The 16,384-nt window shown below is 40.2% G+C and overlaps 1 protein-coding gene across 1 annotated transcript in view; it reads left to right on the top strand.

Moving 5' to 3' along the window:
• Positions 1 to 16,384, top strand: part of MMS19 (MMS19 nucleotide excision repair homolog (S. cerevisiae)) — a 40,458-nt gene that overhangs the window by 7,342 nt on the left and 16,732 nt on the right. Inside the window, exons 2-8 of the mRNA XM_008573225.1 lie at positions 9,865 to 9,913; positions 12,655 to 12,755; positions 13,568 to 13,653; positions 14,028 to 14,102; positions 14,697 to 14,766; positions 15,148 to 15,276; positions 15,367 to 15,428. Coding sequence (XP_008571447.1) covers positions 9,865 to 9,913; positions 12,655 to 12,755; positions 13,568 to 13,653; positions 14,028 to 14,102; positions 14,697 to 14,766; positions 15,148 to 15,276; positions 15,367 to 15,428 — 572 coding nt within the window. The remainder of the gene's footprint in view (positions 1 to 9,864; positions 9,914 to 12,654; positions 12,756 to 13,567; positions 13,654 to 14,027; positions 14,103 to 14,696; positions 14,767 to 15,147; positions 15,277 to 15,366; positions 15,429 to 16,384) is intronic.

Genomic DNA, 16,384 nt, shown 5'->3' with positions numbered 1-16,384 from the left:
TGGGGTGAAGATGGCGTGAGGGGGTGGGAAGAAGCAGTTGTCCAATTAGAGGCGGCCCCGAGTTGAGTGGCAGGGCGGGAAAAAGTTGCCTAGTCACTGGGCCCCGGAAAAGAAGGACTTCTAGCTACGTGCATTAAAGCGCTCGTGAAACGGCGGCGTAGGCCTTACGCCAGCAAGATGGCCACCGCTTGATCTATTTTAGGGAACAGGAACCATACTTAGGCAGGCGCCTTATGATTTGATTGCGCCGCAACATGGCCCAACAATCAGCACCGCACTCTCCTGAGTGAGCCAGGGGCCGGCCCTGGTAAGGGACTTTCTAAACCAAGGGACTATGGTCCAGGCTTAAGGATATGGAGGGGCTTAACATATTGGGATTTCATGTGACTGAATGATAGGAGTCATGATGAAAGGGGAAGAAGGTAGAGGGGCTCAATTGTGAAGGACATCAAGCCAAGGAGTTAGTTCTTAGGAAATAAGGAGCAAATAGAGATTCCTGAGAAGGGAAGTAATTGTGCATTTTAGGGAGATAGTTCTGGACAGTGTATGAGTGGATTGGAAGGCTTTTTTTCTTTCTCCCCTAAATACAACTTAAAATAGAGTTTAATACTGTAACCACAGAAAAACATGATTATTTGTGGGAAGAACATTATTAAAAACCATATTCCTGAATATGAATTATACAAAAGATAGGTTATGTTACTTGCAAAAAAAAAACTTTAAAATATTTCCGGGGCCGGCCTGGTGGCGCACTGCTACAGTGCGCCGCTTGGGAGTGCAGCGGTGCTCCCGCCGAGGGTTTGGATCCCACATCCAGACCAGCCGCTCACTGGCTGAGCAAGGTGCGGGCACAACACTGAGGGTTGCGATCCCGTTGCCGGTCCCGGTCCGGTACGGGTGCGACACTGAGGGTTGCGATCCGTTGCCGGTCACGAAAAAAGACAAAAAGGAAAAAAAAAATATTTCCGAATTTTATTTTTAGGGATTAAGATGTTATTTTGTGGCAAGTGAAAATCATCATTATTATTACTATTTTATATACAAGATTTTTTTTTCTTTCCTTTTTGTCTTTTTTTTTTTTTTTACTGACCGGTAACAGGATCGCAACCCTCGGTGTCGTGCCCGTACCGGGGACCGGCAACGGGATCGCACCCCTTGGTGTTGCACCCGCACCGCGCTCAGCCAGTGAGAGGGAACCGGTCTCCACATGGGATCCGAACCCTCGGCGGGAGCGCCGCCGCACTCCCAAGCGGCGCACTCTCCAGTGCGCCACCAGGCTGGCCCTATATACAAGATTTTTAAAAACATTCTTTTAGCAATGCCCTTTCAATTTGAGCAGCACTAGGAATTTTGTTCTTGTTAATAGGTGCAAGCATATTCTAATCCTATACTTTTTGCTATTTGATTCAATTCCATAATAGGATTTTTGAGAATATTCCTTTTTTTCTGATTAGAGTTTAAGTGAATTATAATTTTTCACTAGAAAGCATTTCAAATATTGTTCATCTTCCATAGTTTGTGTTGGCTTAATTATCTGACAAATCATTTCAGCAGCCTTTAGGCCTGACATATCTTATATAACATGTGCATTATTATTATTATTATTATAGCAGCCATCTTATTTATTTACTTATTTATTTACTTATGGTTTTTTGGGGGCAGCTGGCTAGCATGGGTGACTTTGGTGTTATTTATAAAACCGTTTTATAAACAGATAGGAACATTTAAATAATCATTATCAGATAATCAAATCTTATGTACTCTTAAGGGCAAGTTAATTTAAGAATAAACATTACTGTTATTAACACCATGATTGTACAACCAGTTGTACAATTCGTTACAACTTTTAGTTACTAAATCTGATTTTTGTATGTTTTTCAAATCTTTTTTAATGCAGTGTCTTAAAATAAACATAAATGTGCAAGTCTGGTTTGGTCAGTTTTTCAGTAGTTTTCCAGCCTTTCTTGGTTTATTAGTCCATTTCTGTTGCTTATTTAAAAATACACAGAACTGGTAATTTGTAAGAAAATGAAATTTATTGCTTACAGTTTCAGAGTCTGGGAAGTCCAAAGTGCAAGGAACACAGCTGCTGAAGGCCTTGGTGGTGGCGACAGTGACCCAGGGGTCTCACATGGCAGAAAATGGCACGTAGAGATACTTCCTCACATGGCAGAAAATGGACAGAGAGATAGTTCCTCATGTACTCTCCTTTCAAAGCCTTCAGAACCACACCCATGATCACCGTTTTTAATCCATTTACTAGGCAGGGGCCTCTTCAAGGCCCCGCTATTACCATAATAGGATTTCCCACCCTCAACAGTTACAGTGGGAATTAAGTTTTTAATATTTGGGGGGCACAACTCAATCAACCCACAGCATTTGATTGCTTTAAAAAAAAAAAAAACAGGCTGGCCGTTTAGCTCAGTTGGTTAGAATGTGACGTTATAACACCAAGGTCAAGGGTTCCAATCCCCGTACCCATCAGCTGCCCCCCCCAGAAAGAAAAACAGTCCACTTAAAGAAATCTCCCTGCTTGTAGTCATTTCTCAAAAAAAAAAAAAGGAAATCTCCCTGCTGAGTGGCCTGCCCGTGGCTGTGTTGTGTTATGCTGATAACACCAAGGCTGATAACCAAGAGTGCGGTGCTGATAACGCCAAGGCTGCAGGTTCAGATCCTATGTAGGGATGGCCGGTTAGCTCACTGGTTGAGCATGGTGCTGACAACACCAAGCCAAAGGGTAAGATCCCCTTACCGGTCATCTTTAAAAAAAAAAAAATCTCCCTGCTGGAACTGGTTTCTTTTATACCATATACAATTAGGTTATTGCTGTAGGAAGAAAGTTTGCTTTTTTGTTGTTCTTTCTTCATTTTTTCCCCTCTTTCAAGAACCCACTTTTGATTTAAGGCAACAAACATTTCTTCACTGTGTGCCCATTTGGTCGATGTATGTGTTGTAATGGTTTTCCAGAATTAATTCTTTGAAGTTGTAGCCTTCATTGCATTTTTTCTTTGCCTAGAGTTTTCCTTCCTAGTTCATTACAAGATAGTAATCATTTTCCACCCCTTTGATTGCCACAGTTCCAACTGCCACAGTCCTGATTTCCGTGATACATTTACTGGTTTATTTTAAAGGATACTACAAAGGATACCGATGAACACCAGATGAAGAGCTACATAGGACAAGGGATAAGGGAAGGAGCATGAAACTTATATGCTCTCTCTGGGTGTCACTCTCCAGGAACTTCCATGTGTTTGGCTGTCTGGAAGCTCTGGAATGCTTTTTTTTTTTAAGTTACGGTAAAATTTGCCACTTTAACAATTTTAAGTGAACAGTTCAGTAGCTTTACTTTAGTATATTCACGATATTCCCTCATGATCACCACAGCTAAAAATTTAAGAACATGTTTGTCACACCAAAAAGTAGAAGGTTTTTTTTTGAGGCATTCACTATATAGTCTGGTTATAGGAATCAAAAGGAGTCATATTTGAAAGACATTTCTGAGATAGACTCATTAGAACTTGAATAAGATGTTAAATTTAGTCACCTGTGAAAACATTCCCCAAATACTAATTGTAGTTTTTTGCCAGCTTACTTGCCATTTTCCTTACTTTTATATACTATTGTGTGATAGCTTTATCAGCTCATTTTTTCCTAATTTTGTACTACTATTATACTTCACTTTTATGTTTGTGCTGCATTAATTCAAGATGGGACCTTTGTGAAAGATAGGAAGACTAAACAGCTCAGCTACGGGGCCAGCCCGGTGGCGCACTGAATAGTGCGCTGCTTGGGAAGCGTGGCGGCGCTCCCGCCCGAGGGTTCGGATCCCACATACAGACCGGTTCCCGCTCACTGGCTGAGCGAGGCGCGGGAGCAGCACCGAGGGTTGCGATCCCGTTGCCGGTCCCGGTCCGGTACGGGGGCGACACTGAGGGTTGCGATCCGTTGCCCAACACAGAAAAAGACAAAAAAAAAAAAAAAAAAAAAAAAAAAAAAAAAAAAAGCAGCTCAGCTACAAGCTATATACTGGGATTCAAGGAATCACATGCAAATGGATGTTTCTTTGTAATTATAAAGCAGTCAGTTTTATACTGATGTATGCTGAATGCTAAAGAAGCATTATTCAATTATAAAAATCGAGGCAATGTATGGGAGTGGGAATTGATTGGTACTGGCCATGCTGGAGCTTTCTCTGGTGATGGAAGTGTTCTGTAACTTGATTAGGCATTGGTTACTCAGCTGTATACTTTTGTTAAGACGCATCAAATTGTACACTTAATGTCTGTGCATTTTACTTTATGTAAATTTACCTCAATTTTTTTTAAAAATGAAAAAAATAGAGGCAACTGAATGGGGCTTATGAGGCAGGTCTTTGCCTTACAACACTTGAGGTATTTCCAAAGATAGACCCTCACTCAGCATCCACAGAGGATTTTGATAGTGTTGCTGAAGAAAAATGATTTGGTTCAGTAGTGTCCTTTGGTATTACCAGTTATCGGTCCCCTGTGGCTTCCTGTGTGAAGTTGCTAACTCTTACTGTGACCACTACTGAAATTAGTTTTTAGGTAGGTATTGAGCAGAGTTTTCTGGGCCCTACCCAGTGAGTTCTAAAAGAGTACCTTTTTCTGCCTTCCCAAATGGTACAACACTCTTTTATGGTTTATAACCCATAAATAGGTATTTCTCTTCATGTAAGTGTTACCATTAAGTAATTGGACATGGAACCCAACTATCAGTTCCTTGATTTATTTGTCCTGTTAGTCTGGCTTCTGCCCCTTCCCCCACTCTACACTCTGCTCATTTTTTCCCTTGGGTCTTTCTCAGGAGCTGGGGCAGCAACTAGGCCTTCCACATCCAGGCATGAGGAAGGCTAGGATTGTTTGATGTCTTGATTGGTGCCAGTCACAAGCTATGTATTCTGGCAAGAGCTCTCCTTTCTTTGGTATGATTGGACCTCTCCCTTCTCTGGTACCAGAGTGAAACTCTGCCCAGCTCAGTTCAATACTGTTTCTCTGAGTCCACAGACTTAAGGGGAACCGGAAGTTTAGAAGTTTTCTCAAGCATCATTTTCACTTTTTCCAGTCTTGGTGAGAGCTGACTAGTTGATGTCTTGTGTTTAGAAGTAGGTGGGTTAGGAACTCAGAACAGGCTGCTGTAAGCAATTCCCTAATTACCACACCTTATTTAGGTAGAACTCTTCTGTGTTAAGCAAATCCTTGTGAAGATTGTTAACCTTTTACTTTTTTTTTTTTTTTTTTGTCCTTTTTGAGACCGGCCGCACCGTGCTCAGCCAGTGAGCGCTGTGAGCGCACCGGTCATCCCTATATAGGATCCGAACCCGAGGCAGGAGCGCTACTGTGCTCCCAGTGCCGCACTCTCCCGAGTGCGCCACGGGCTCGGCCCAACCTTTTACTTTTTGTTTCTCATTTGAAAATATATCTTAAGAAGCTTCTCATGATTCTATGTTAGTTACTATTGTGCTGTTAACTTAAAAAAAAAAAAAAGTAATATATTCACATGGTACAACATTCAAAAGGTACAAAAGGACACAGCAAAAAGTCTCCCTTTCATCTCAGGATGGAATGGAGACTGTGGCAAATGAATCTGACTGTATTACTAGTGCATGACATGTCCTCACTGAAAGGCAGTGGGAGGCAAAAAGCTGACCTAAGTGACTCTGGAAAACAGTATTTTGTCTGGTAGCTGTAAGGCTAAAGACAAAACTGTACATAAACACTGTACTCTGCTTATAAGTTTATATCTCAGGGCTGTTGACAATTCTGAAAGTAGTTTACAGCTATACCAAGGATGACAAATAATAAATGGTTAGTAATGGGAACCAATTTTCTCACTGTCAGAAAGAAATTACAAATAAGCAAAGTGGGGGAGGCTAGAATGAACCCTGTGGTACTGGGTTAGACTTGGAGACCTTAACATGGTCTTATGTTTAGCTTAATATGTATGGAGAGATGCAGAAATAGTGATAGATACGTGTGTATATGTGGGTAAGGATACGTACATATATTTGCTAGCTTGCTCTGCTGAGAGGGCCTAGAAGCAGTGGCACCCTAATGGCAATGAGTACATCCACACCCAAGTCCTGGTTTCTAAATACCATACTCCAATAAAAGGAACCAAGGCTTCTTGGAGAAAAGTCTGATTCTAGGGATGGGGAAGGGAGATTACAAGATGAACCTGTAGTATTTTGTACTACCGGAAAGTAAGAAACTGCTCAAGAAATAAAAGCATGGGTTATGTCAAAGGCACACAGCGCCACCTTTTTTAAAAAGCTCCCAGTGGGCCGAGCCCGTGGCGCACTCGGGAGAGTGCGGCGCTGGGAGCACAGCAGCGCTCCCGCCGCGGGTTCGGATCCTATATAGGGATGGCCACCAGTGCGCTCACTGGTTGAGCGCAGTGCGGCCAGTCTCAAAAAGGACAAAAAAAAAAAACAAAACAAAAAAATCCCAGTGGCCAAAGATGGAACAATTTGAGCAACAAAATAAATGACCTTTTATTTATTGGATTTTAATAAATTGGATTATAACCCAAAATATAAAATAAATATACACGAGTCTGTACTGATACAAATAAATAACTAAATAAAGGGAGAGAGATAAATCTTCCTCGCAGAAGAATTCCAAATAATATAGGCAGATACTCCTCCCTCCAAGAAGTAGAGTTTAATATTCTCCTCCCCCTTAAGTGTGGACTGGATTTAGTGGTTCCCTTCCAAAAAATAAGAGTACCAGAGAGGGAAAAATATTAACTATATAGTGCAGAGACCTGGCACATACCTTAACCAAGTGATCAAAGTTAACAACACCACTGATAGCAATCTCATGTTTGAGATTTGATGTGAAGAGAAGGGTATTTCACTCTGTGATATTCTTCTCCAAAACCCATAGCCCCAGTCTAAACATCAGGGAAATGTCAAACAAATCCAAATTGAGGGACATTTTATAAAGTACTTCTTTAAAACTACCAAGATCATGAAAAACAGACTCAGAACCTTTTCACAGACTAAGGATTCATGATGGCTAATTGCAATGTGGTATCCTTAACTGGATCCTGGAACAGAAAAATGGCATCATTGGGAAAACTGGTAAAATCTGAATAACATCAAGAGTTTTTTTGTTGTTGTTTTTTTTTTTTTTAAAAGATGACCGGTAAGGGGATCTTAACCCTCGACTTGGTGTTGTCAGCACCACGCTCAGCCAGTGAGCGAACCGGCCATCCCTATATGGGATCCGAACCCGTGGCCTTGGTGTTATCAGCACCGCACTCTACCGAGTGAGCCACAGGCCGGCCCATAACATCAAGAGTTTAACTAATAGTAATGTAGCAGTGATAATCTCTTAGTTTTGATAAATGTACATAATTTGACAAATGTAGCATGTAAGATGTTAATATCAGGTGAAACTGGGTGAAGGTTGTGCAGGAACTCCATACTATCTTTGCAACTTTTCTGTAAATCTAAAATTATTCCAAAACAACCAATTCTTTAAAAAAGCCTACCTCTCCATCCTAGCTTCTTGGAGGCAACCAGTATTATTAGTTCCTTTTATATCTTCCAGAGATATAAATAAATGTGAATAAAAACAATCTCCCTCCCTTTAAAAAACAATGCTATGCACATACTATACACACTATTTATACACTGTTCTGCTTTTAGATCTTGTCCCATTATCACTATAAGTATATAGTTTCTTCAGTCTTTTTTCATTTATCCTTTTTTTAAAGTAAATACAGAGAATTCCATTGGACTATAATTCACTTATTTTCTTATTGATGAACATTTGTTGTTTGCAGTCATTTGCTATTATAAGTAAATAATGCTGTAGTGAACAAACTTGTGCATGTATTATTTTTTACTTTTACAAGTATGTCTATAGGATAAATTTCTAGAAGATTTCCTGGGTTAAAGTCTATGTGCACCTAGAATTTTAAATATATTCTCAAATTGCCCTCCATATATGGGTGGTACCCATTTATACTTCCACCTATAATGTGTAAAAGTGATATTTCTATGTACCATCACCAAACATAATGTATTGCAAAGTTTTTGATCTTTGCCAGTCTAGTAGATTATTTTTAAATTTCTGTGTTGTTTAATTTGCATCTCTTGTAAATATGGTTGATCATCTTTTCATATGTATTTTTAGTTCCTTTTCTATGGAATGCCTGTTTATTTTTTTGTTTTTGCCCATTTTTAAAGTGGTTCTTTTTCTCACTTATTTGTAGGAGCACTTTATATATTGGTAAACTAGCCTTTGTTAAAAGAATTGCAAATACTTTTTCCCAGTTGGTATTTTTGCCTTATAGAAAAATTTTTTTTTTTTTTTTTTTAATGTAACTGATTAACCAGTCTTTTCTTTTATGGCTTTTATGGCTTCTGAATTTTACTTTATAGTTAGGAATTTTCTTATTTTTTAATTTAATCCATTTGAAATTTATTTTGGTGAAAGATTTGGAGCCAGTGTTATTTTTTTTTTTCCCCAAATATTTACCTGATCACCAATATGATTTATTGAATGGTCTGTGTTTTTCCCATCAATTGAAATATGATTTTTAAAATTATATTCTCATATGTATTTATGTCTGTCTGGACTTTCTGTTTCCATCCCATTGATTTCTTTGTCTGAATGTGAACTCAACTTCGCTGGGTTTTGTTTTTTACTTTTATTATGGAAAATTTCTTTCTTTCTTTTTTTTTTTTTTGGCGACTGGGTAGTGTGGGGATTCTAACCCTTGACTTTGGTGTTATAGCACCAACTGAGCTAATAACCGACTTGCCTATTTATGTTGAATGATATTCCATTGTCTGTGTATGTAAACACACCCCCCGATCATCATATTTTCTTTATCCATTCATCCATCAACACTTAGGTTGTTTCCAGATCTTGGGTATTGTGAATAATGCTACAGTGAACATGGGAGGGCAGACATCTCTTCAGATACTGATTTCATTTCCTTTGGATATATATCCAGAAGTGGGATTGCTGGATCATATGGTGGTTCTATTTTTAATCTTTTGAGGAACCTGCATGTTATTTTCCATAATGGCTGTACCGATTTACATTCCCACTAACAGTGTACAACGGTTTCCTTTTCTCAGCATCCTTGCCAACACTTGTTATCTTTTTGATAATAGCCATCTTAACAGGTGTGAGGTGATATCTCAGTAGTGCTTTAAAGTTTTCACCGTTCAGGTCTTGCATGTTTTTTAAATTTACATCCAGGGAAAAATTTATATCCAGGTATTTTCTTTTTTTGTGTGTGTATTTTTAAGTAGGCTCTTTTTTCTTTTTTTGAAAGATGACCGGTAAGGGGATCTTAACTCTTGGCTTGGTGTTGTCAGCACCATGCTCAGCCATTGAGCTAACTGGTCATCCCTATATAGGATTCGAACCTGTGGCCTTGGTGTTATCAGCACCATACTCTCCTGAGTGAGCCACGGGCTGGCCTTTCTTTTTTCTTTTATATCGTTTTATTACACGCTATCGTGTGTATATATGTGTGAAGGTTTTTAATTTCATAATATTAATTTTATACCCAGCCACCTTAACAAGTTATTATTTTTGTAATTTTTTTTTTATTTCTCTGGGATTTTCCAGATAAGTAGTTATGTTATTTACAAATGATATATTCATTTTCTTTTCAATTTTTATACTTGATGCTGCATATTTGAAGTGTTACAGTAATGCTTCTTATCTAGGATGGGCTGTTGGCAAGCATAGAGGGCCCCATGGTACAAAGCCAGGGTAGGCAGGAAACAATGGTAATTTACAGAGCCATTGAAGACTCCTGTGAAATGGGAATTTGTTTCGTTTTGGTTTTCATGTTTCTTCCTTTTGTCTCCTCTAGATGTGAAATCTGGCAGCTATACAGTGTTACAAGTGGTAGAAGCCCTTGGGTAAGAGCCTCTGTTCTAGAATGCTTTTCTGCCCTGCCTGTGTATTCTGAAAAAAAATTACTTTGTGCTTTGCTGTTTTCCTGGAGCCTGAATTTCTCCTGTAGCCCAGCACCACCCTTCCATATCAGTAAACTCTGTCTAAGCCTGTCTTTGAATTGTTTCTCCTGAAAAAAGTTTCTTGCCACCTATATTAGTCTGTTTATGTTACTATAACAAAATACATGGAACTAGGTAATTTATAAAGAAAATGAAATTTATTTGCTTACAGTTTCTGAGGCTGAGATGTCCAAAGTCCATCTGGTCGTGGCAACAGTGACCCAGGGGTCTCACATTGCAAGATGGTAGAAGCAGAGAGAGCAGAGAGAGAGCAAGGCAAACTCTCCTTCTTTCAAAAGCTCTCAGAATCACGCTCCTGACCACCATTTTTAATCCATTCACTACTGCATGGTCTTACAATCCAATCACCTCTTCAAAGCACCACCTTTCAATTACCATAATAGGATTTCCCACCCTCTTAACAGTCACAGTGGGGGCTAAGTTTCTAATACATAAAACTAGGGGGACACAATTCAAGCTTCAGTGAGTTTTGGGGGTTCATAATTCAATACACTACACCACCTGACTGAGGCTTCTTAAGATAGTGTTGGGGAGTTCACAGCCAGTAGGCCACATCAGCTCCTGGCTCAGCCCACAGGTCTGGGGTGAGGTGGGTAGTTGAAAACCATCAACTGTTGTTTAATTAGAGCTGTGATTGCTCCTGTGTTTCTTTAGACCCACCCACCCCACAGTATTCTAGACAGCTTGGACCTGACTCAGACAAGTTGTGGGCCCTGCCTGGGTAATTGCTAGGAGGCAGACCCAGCACCAGATCCCTAAAAAAGGCTTGGGGAAACAACTGAAAGCAGTGTTACAACCTGGGATTCTAAGCATCAGAGGAAGTATGTGCTTATAGTCTAATGCTGGCTTTCCTCATATCTTATACTTGATAGACTATTTAAGTTGACAAGCCGTATCAGCAAGGATTGTTAACTATCACAGCCAACGTGTCTTCTGAAACAGAAAATTAGAAAATTGGGGGAAATGAAAAAAGTCACTGTTGTGCATTTCTCGCACATAACAGACCATTTGGCCTTTCTACTCACACTATTCTGGCCTTGGTCCATTTTTTTAAAATAACAGCTTTATTGAGATATAATTCACATGTCATAAAGTTAACCATTTTAAAATGTTTAATTCCACGGCTTTTAGTATATTCACAGATTTATGCAGTTTTCACCACAGTCAATTTTAGGACATTTTCATTACTCCAAAAACAAACCCATGCCCATTAGCAGTTATTCCTTCTTCCTTTTTCTTCCCAATCCATGGCAATCACTAATCTACTTTCTGTCTCTATGGATTTGCCTATTCTGGAAATTTTATGTACATGGAATCATATAATATGTGACCTTTGTGTCTGGTTTCTTTCACTTAACATGATTTGAAGATTCAGTATCAGTTCTGCATTTCTTTTCTTGCTAAATAATATTTCATTGTACAGACATACCACATTTTGTTTAGCCATTCATCAGTTGATGGACATCTGGATTGTTTCCACTTTTTGGCTGTTCCAAATAATGCTCCTGTGAGCGTTTGTGTGCCTTGATCCATTTTAAAGTACACTGAATGTAGTTTTCTACTTTCTGAGCAGAAACTTTTCTACAAGTTCCTATCCTAGGGATCCTGTCAACAGTGATCTTATTTTTATCCCCTTACTCCTGTTTTTTTTTTTTGAGTGTGTGTGTGTGTGTGTGTGTGTGTGTACATGTATATGCACATATAAAGAAATAAAATGAAGGGCTGGCCAGTTAGCTCAATTGGTTAGAGCACAGCCTTGTAACACCTAGGTCAAGGGTTCAGTTCCCCGTACCAGCCAGCCTCCAAAAACAAAACAAAAAATAATAATGTGAAATAAATAAAATAAAAATGTGTACGCACACACACACTCCCTTATCCTTGAGGTTTAATGCAACTGCTGTGGCTAGCTCTCCTCCAAAGAACTTCTACTTCCTGCTTACATTACTTCTAGCATGTTTAAGTGTAATCTCTATCGAGCTATTTTGAAGATAAATCGCCTCCTTGTTTCTTTAGTCTAGTTTCTCCCATATCAATAATTCTACATAGTTAAAACCTTTATTCTGGCCATCTTACTTTGTAACTTTCCAATTATAAAGTTTTGTTGTTTTGTTCTCCCTTCCCTGTCCACCCTCTCCTCTCCCAAGACCTTGGTGGTTCGTCTCAGCACTTTTTCCTTAGCAGAAATTTACAAAAATATATTTATTCTTCTCCTGTTTTGGTAGAAGCTGCAGCTGCCAGTCATCCCTCAAGTCCTGTGGGTAGTTGCTAAGCTGTGTTTCAGAGGAATATCACAATCATACCACTCAGGAAAAGGAATAAGCACAATGTCCTTTAAGTGCCAAGCTGGGGGTGCCTGGAGACAGAAACTTCTGTTGGCTGTGATGTCACATGTGCCTCTAATGATGCCAGATCAGTCTGGGGATCACTTCTTTAGGTTTCTGTCCTTTCTGGTATCTGTAATACCATCACTTCAGGAACACTTTCCTGGGTCATTTTTACTCTTTTAGTAGGGCTTGGCTCTGCTTACATGTCCAAGGGAGTGAGTGTGAGTAATTGCAAAATATTTATTCATTCAAAGGTTTGAACTGGGTATAGCAGGCTCTCTCTATCCTACTTTCCCCCAGGTCCTCTCTAGAGAATCCAGAACCCCGAACTCGGGCACGAGGAATCCAGCTTTTGTCACAGGTGCTACTCCAGTGTCACTCCTTGCTCCTGGAGAAGGAAGGTACTGGCATTCACTAATAGGAATGTCTTCTTGGATTGCTGAGCCAAGGCTTCTTATGTTTATTCAAGCCAACTTTATAGGCAAGGAGGGGATGCAGAAGGTATCTGTGAACTACTAACTCAAGGTCCTCATTCCTCACTGGTATATGTGGCAGAGTGGCAGAGATGATTAGAATTGAGACACAAGACACATGGCTTTTAAATGTAGCCTTAGACGAGTTTTTCCGTGTATCTTCCCACTATGTAAAATGGGCAAAGTAGTGTATTATAGACGGAGAGGAAAGTAATAAAATGTCAAAGTGCTTTGAAGTCCTAAGGAAAAAAGCCAACAACTTATTTATCTTTTATGTCAGGGGCAAACTACAGCCTGTTTTTATAAAAAAAAAATTTATTGGAACACAGCCATACCCATTTATTTACTGATTGTGCTGCTTTTATGATACAGCAGCAGAGTTGAGTAGTTGCAGCAAAGGTGATGTCCTGTAAGCCTATAGTATGTACTATATAGCCCTTTAAGAAAAAGTTTGCAGACCCCAATTCAATAGAAAGGCCGTTCTGGGGCTGAGAATGTGTTTTACTGTGAACTTACGTGAGAATGGATAATAAGAGATGAGATGAGATGTTCCCCTATTTTCCTGACTGATGAAGTCAAAGCGCCTTCAAATGGGAGGGCATGGAACATAGCTCCCGGTGAAGGAGAAAATTTGTAATGAAGCCCAAACAGGAACAGTCCTGACAGACTTAGGGAAGGAGCAAAGTGGGTGGGCTCTCCTTACAGCTGTGTAAACTAATGGCAGAATCTGGTTTGTGCAGTGGTACACCTGATCCTGTTCTATGAGAACCGGCTGAAGGACCATCATCTTGTGATCCCATCTGTCTTGCAGGGCTTGAGGGCACTCGTGAGTTCTCCTTCCTTTCATTGTGTGACTGTTCGTGGGAACGCGTGTCCAGTTCTCTCCTTGCCCTTTGGGGGCGAGGCTTCAAGTGCTGAGGACCATATGCCCACATGTGAGACTAAATTAGTGTCAGCCAGCTCCACTTCTGTTTTTAGTCTAGAGAATAAAAGTGTTCTTTGGAGGACTGGAATTTGGAACCAAACTGGAAGGAGCTGTAGAGAATTAATCAGCCTGAGAAATTTTCTCGCTTTTAGCACTTCTTCCTGAACCAGGATGTTATGATTCCCACTGTAGCTAATTAGGCCTGTTGTGGGGTTGTGTCTTGGAGGCCATACCATAGTTCCCTCAGTGTTCACATGTCTTCTTTCCTCCCCTAGAGTCTATGTGTGGCCCTGCCCCCAGGGCTAGCTGTCTCTGTGCTTAAAGCCATCTTCCAGGAGGTACATGTACAAGTAAGTGATAACAATCATGTTGGTATTCTCTTTCTCCCACAGCTTGACATAAACAAAATTAGATGGCAAAAAAATATTGCCTTCTAAATTCTGAACTCTTTCAGGTCTTGTGACCATGTTTATATGTTATTCTTTGCTACTGGATAAGGTGAGGGGTGCATGCCATTATGTCTGACCTGTGTCCTCTTGTACCTAAACAAAGTAAGGCATGTATCAGACAGGTTTGGGTTATGGGCACCACTGCAGTATTGCTGGGTCAGTATCCATACCCTTTATCTACAATTCCACTTAGGTTTACCTTTTGCTGGTATAAAGAGCACTGTCCACTTAGAGATTGTGAAGCAGGAACTACTTGTGTTAGCTGAGGATTTTTTTTTTTTTAAGATGGCCGGTAAGGGGATCTTAACCCTTGACTTGGTGTTGTCCGCACCATGCTCTCCCAAGTGAGCTAACCGGCCCTCCCTATATAGGGATCCAAACCTGTGGCCTTGGTGTTATCAGCACCACACTCTCCGGAGTGAGCCACGGGCCAGCCCTTAAGGACGATTCTTTGAGCACTTTCTTCATTTACTCCCTTTCCCCCGCACTCCCAAGTCTTTGCCACAGGTGGATCGACACACAGTCTACAGTATCATCACCAACTTCATGCGAACCCGGGAAGAAGGTAAGAGGCCAGGCTTTCTGGGAAATCTGAAAAGCAAGCACATCCTACTTTTTTCCCCCCCTTTAATAGGATTCATTTTAGCTGGGGGTTATGTAGAAGAGCCTGTACTCAGAGAAAACGATAAAGGGAAACGGGGCATCCACTCTCTCTCCAGTGAAGTAGAGGAAGGGTAGAGTTGTTTGAGTCAGCATTTTAAATTCTTATCTCTTTAGCAATATATATATATTAATGTATATCTCTTCACCAAGTATTTCTTTTGGAATAGGAAAATGAAAAGGATCTTCTTTGCGAGGCAATGATAGTAGAGGTAGAACACAGGCCTGGAGAAAGCCCAAGCTTTCTATCCCATGGATAGTAGTGACCTTGTTCTCTCCTTCCCAGAGCTAAAGGGCCTAGGAGCTGACTTCACCTTTGGCTTCATCCAAGTGATGGATGGGGAGAAGGATCCCCGTAATCTTCTGGTGGCTTTCCTCATCGTCCATGACCTCATCTCCAGGGACTATAGCCTGGGTACGTCTTGGTAGCCATGAATTAGTTGGTTGGGGCTTGTCAGATGAATGAAGCTGATAAATCAACCTCATTCTTTCTCTGTTGCCACAGGACCCTTTGTAGAGGAGTTGTTTGAAGTGACATCCTGTTATTTTCCTATTGATTTTACCCCAGTAAGTAGTACCTTCATTTATTCACTCAAATATTCATTGAGTATTCTATGTGCTGGGGCCTGTTCAAGGCACTGAGGGTACAAGTGAACAAAATAAACAATTCCTGCCTTCGTGAATTAACTTTGTAGTGAACTGGGAAGTGGAGAACCATTTGACATCAGAAGAAGGATTCAAATCAGTGGTATTTGGGGGGTTCCTTAAACTCCTTAACAACGTACTTAGTGCTGAGGGCTGCAGGATTATAAAACATGGTCTCTGCCCTTGAAGGTTGAAACATTTAAATAACAGTATGAGATTAGATACTAAAATGATTGGTGCTGTAGTTGTTCAGAGAAGACAGAGTTCAGTGTGAGCTAGAGTAGGAAGATAACACAGGATTTCAGTTGGTTTCTAAGAGGTGCGTACGATATGATTCTGAAGTTGAAAAGGGCATCTCAGGCAATAGGAACAAATTGATGAAACAAAGAAGGCACAGTTGAACACAGTATGTACAGGTGGTGTTTGCTCTGCCCCTCTTGGGCCTTCCTCCCACTCTGCATTTGATTTCCCTTTTCTTTCCAAACACTCAGGATTCATCACTGCGTGGGCATGTGTAGGAATGTGTACTGCAAGCATTAGTAATTTGGAAGAAATTAAAGTTCTGTTACAGCATGCCAAACAATATTTGAGTATTGACTCTCACTGCCTTTAAAGTGACACAGCCATCTTTGCTGTAAGGAATTTCTTACCAGCTTGTTTCAGTTGACAGCAGGTTGCTTGGGACCACCTCTTTCTTGCAATTCTTTTCTTCTCTTTCATAATCATACTGATTATTAATATTATCCCTATTTCTAACTCAGAGGAACTTAGGCCTTTGAAATGTTGAAAGATCCTGGTTTAGCTACCAGGGATCTCTGGTTTTGCTTTTATTTTGTGTTTTTTTTTTTTTGTTTTTTTTTTGTCTTTTGTCTTTTTCC

The sequence above is a fragment of the Galeopterus variegatus genome, unplaced genomic scaffold (genome assembly GCF_000696425.1).
Source record: "Galeopterus variegatus unplaced genomic scaffold, G_variegatus-3.0.2 Scaffold891, whole genome shotgun sequence".
Taxonomy (NCBI): Eukaryota; Metazoa; Chordata; class Mammalia; order Dermoptera; family Cynocephalidae; genus Galeopterus; species Galeopterus variegatus.
This window is presented reverse-complemented; position numbering and strand designations above follow the sequence as displayed.